Source organism: Cebus imitator, unplaced genomic scaffold, assembly GCF_001604975.1.
Source record: "Cebus imitator isolate Cc_AM_T3 unplaced genomic scaffold, Cebus_imitator-1.0 Scaffold228, whole genome shotgun sequence".
Taxonomy (NCBI): Eukaryota; Metazoa; Chordata; class Mammalia; order Primates; family Cebidae; genus Cebus; species Cebus imitator.
The window spans coordinates 1,277,060-1,280,194 of record NW_016107543.1 but is presented as its reverse complement, the minus strand read 5'-3'; the positions used below and the strand labels follow the sequence as shown (position 1 = coordinate 1,280,194).

At 44.9% G+C, this 3,135-nt stretch overlaps 1 protein-coding gene across 1 annotated transcript in view; it reads right to left on the bottom strand.

Annotated features, from left to right (window-relative positions):
- Positions 1–2,548, bottom strand: part of MRPL45 (mitochondrial ribosomal protein L45) — a 29,698-nt gene extending 27,150 nt beyond the window's left edge. The window contains exons 1-3 of the mRNA XM_037727337.1: positions 2,327–2,548; positions 962–1,139; positions 442–559 (exon numbers count right to left, since the gene is read on the bottom strand). Of these exons, the coding sequence (XP_037583265.1) occupies positions 442–559; positions 962–1,139; positions 2,327–2,461 (431 nt within the window). The 5' untranslated portion in view covers positions 2,462–2,548. The remainder of the gene's footprint in view (positions 1–441; positions 560–961; positions 1,140–2,326) is intronic.
- Between the last annotated feature and the right edge of the window lie 587 nt (positions 2,549–3,135).

The window sequence follows — 3,135 nt, the reverse complement described above, 5'->3', positions numbered from 1 at the left end:
AGAAAAAAAAAAAAAAAAGAAAAGAAAAAGGTTAAGGTTTCAGCTCCTTAGCTAAGACCCAGTTAGCTCCCTAGAACAGGTCTTTCCTCTTGACTCTTTTTGGCCTTTATCACTCTCTGAAGTTTAAATTCTAAGGTACTTCTTATATAAATATAGTCTCATGTTATTATTTTAAATATAAAATTAAAAAAAGGGTCCTACACATTCAAAAGTCAACTCCCTAACTGATGTGACAAAAATTACCAATAAAGGCAGGGATGCTAAGAATCAGAAGACCCACATTATTCTGCATTAAATAAAGGCTCTACTACAAAGGAGAAAATACTATCAGGTTAAGAGAGTGATACCCAATCCAATTAACCCAGAAAGTTCTCTTTGGGATAAAGTAGCAACAAGGAATGGTTATTCTAATACCAACTCCCGATTGTCTCAGACACCTACGCCATTTGTGATGCCATAGTCTTCTTCATTCGTTCAGCTTTCTGTTTCAGTCCTTCCCTTGAAAGAAATGATATGCGAGCATCACCCTCAGGAGGAACATAGGCATCAAAGATACCAGCTGTAATGAGGGAAGAAAAAAATTAAGAAACAGTTGAAAGATTGAGAAAAAGTCATATAAAATTGGGAAGGATTGTGGATATAAAGTAGACTAATGAAACAGACTTCCATGTCAAGAGAACTATGTTACCCTAGACAAAAACAGAACAATTTAAGTCTTCTCTCTGAGCCTCCATTTCTACTGCCACAAAATGGGGAAATTTCACTCTTGCCTTCCAGCGACAGTGTGAAAGTAAGTTCAAAGAACAACTTCATGATACATAGTGTATATAAGGTTAATCATTATTGAGGTCAAACTGACTTTGTGCTTAATTAAATAACATCAATCACAGCCCAAGTCATCCCAAGTTCCAGAAGCTCTCTGACAGAAGGATCCTGGGTCAGGGTCCCAGAAATATCTCACCTGAACAGGCCAGATGTATAGGACGCTCCAAATCTTCTGGAGGAATAACCACTCCTGCTTTCCGGGCATGTTCCAAAAACTCCTTTTCTGTTTTGAATTTAGGTGGGTAAGTAGGAGGTGTGAAACGTTTTTTAGTTCTTACTGGAACTATAGCTGCGGACTGAGTCACCAGAACTGGCTGGAAGGTGAGAGAAAGGTTAGGAACTTAGAATAAAGATCTGCTTTCTTGAACAAACTTTAAGCAAAGCAACATAGAAAGGGCATATGCAAAGAATGCTTCAGGAACAATTATAAAACAATAATCACAGGGAAAAATGTATTAGGACCTTAATACTTATGGGTGTTTCCGAATAGAAGACAGCAAACTTTATTAACATCACATTTACTAAAGGCTTATTTTTAGAACTTTCTACAGTACAGGACTATGCTAACTCCTACAGATACTGAGTTGATTAAAGCAAGTTTCAAAGAACTGATAGGGAAACATCAATCCAATACTGAAATGAGCAGAACACTGTTCTTCATTATTTCATTTCTATTTTTTGAGACAGATCGCCAGCCCAGAGTGTGGTGGCACCATCACGGCTCACTACAGACTTGACCTCCTGGGCTCCATCTTTCCACAGCAGCCTCCCAAATAGCTGGGACAATAGAAGTGCGCCATCACACCCAGCTAATTTTTAAATTGTTTGTAAAGACGGGTCTTACTATGTTGCCCAGGCTCATTTCGAACTTCTGGGCTCAAGCCATCCTTCCGCCTCAGACTTCCAAAGTGCTGAAATTACAACTGTGAACCACTGCGCCCGGCCCTGAATCCTATTCTTAAGGCATAAAGTCCTCTTGTGGGCATCTGCTCCATATTTACTCCTCATATTTTGCTCATTCTATTACGAGTCTTGCTGTAAACTTTATTCTGCCGTTTTAGTACCCAAGTGACCAATAAACTCTTGAAAGACCAGGGGGCCTTTTCTCTCTGATCATTAGGTTTGCTCAGACAGAGGCAGTGACAATATGGAACTTCCCGCATTTTCAATTACTCTTCAATGTAGTTCATTTATAAGATTAGGGAGTCCACCTTCCAAGCCATTACTTGTCTCCCTTTCAACATATCCTCGCCGGACTGACCCAAACCAAACCGGAAAAACGTAATCACCATTAATTCACTCGTTCTCACCGTCCTCTCTAAGCTCTCCCCATTCAGCCACTGAGTTCCGTAGCTGGGTCCTGTCGACCTCAACCTCTTCCCCGGCCTAGGTCTCACTCGTATTGTCCCAGCTCACCAAGGACAATTCACAGAGAATATTTCCCTCGACTTTGTCCTCCTCCACTAGCCCTTAGGGTCCTATCAGCCCCGTTCCTACCCACCTGCCGAGACCACCAACCCAAAACCCTGGATACACGCGACAACCCTTGAGCTATGGGGGCAGCCATCTTGTTCCCGCAAAGGTCGCCGGGAAGAGAGCTGAGCTTGAAGAGCGTCGAGTAGAAGACAAGCCGCATAGGGTGGAGCTAGCGCAGAGGTGGAATTTTCCAGGGAGCGCGCCCACCGCCGAAATGTGAGCAGCGAGGACGCGCACGTGCTCGCGGGAGTGGAGGAGGGTGGAGTACGGCCGCGCGTGCGCGAGGAGATGGCGTAGGGCGCTGGGTGGAACGCACCGCTGTCACGCGCCAGCAGAAGAGCGCTTGAACGCGAGCTGCGCCTGCGCGCGAGGCGTTCTGGCGGCCGGAAAATGGGCATTGCTGTATGCTTGGCACATTGCTGTTTATTCCATTTGTTAAAAAATGAGAAGGAGGCTAGGCGCGGTGGCTCACGCCTGTAATCTCAGCACTTTGGGAGGTTTAGGCGGGTGGATCACCTAAGGTCAGGAGTTCAAGACCAGCCTGGCCAACATGGTGAAACCCGACTCTACTAAAAGTAGAAAAATTAAAGAAAAAAGAAAATTTCCGGGCGCGGTGGCTCACGCCTGTAATCCTAGCACTTTGGGAGGCTGAGGTGGATGGATCACCTGCGGTGAGGAGTTCAAGACCAGCCTGGCCATCATGGTGAAACCCCATCTTTTTTTTAAAAAAAAAAAAAAAAGAAGGCCGGGCGCGGTGGCTCAAGCCTGTAATCCCAGCACTTTGGGAGGCCGAGGCGGGTGGATCACGAGGTCAAGAGATCGAGACCATCCCGG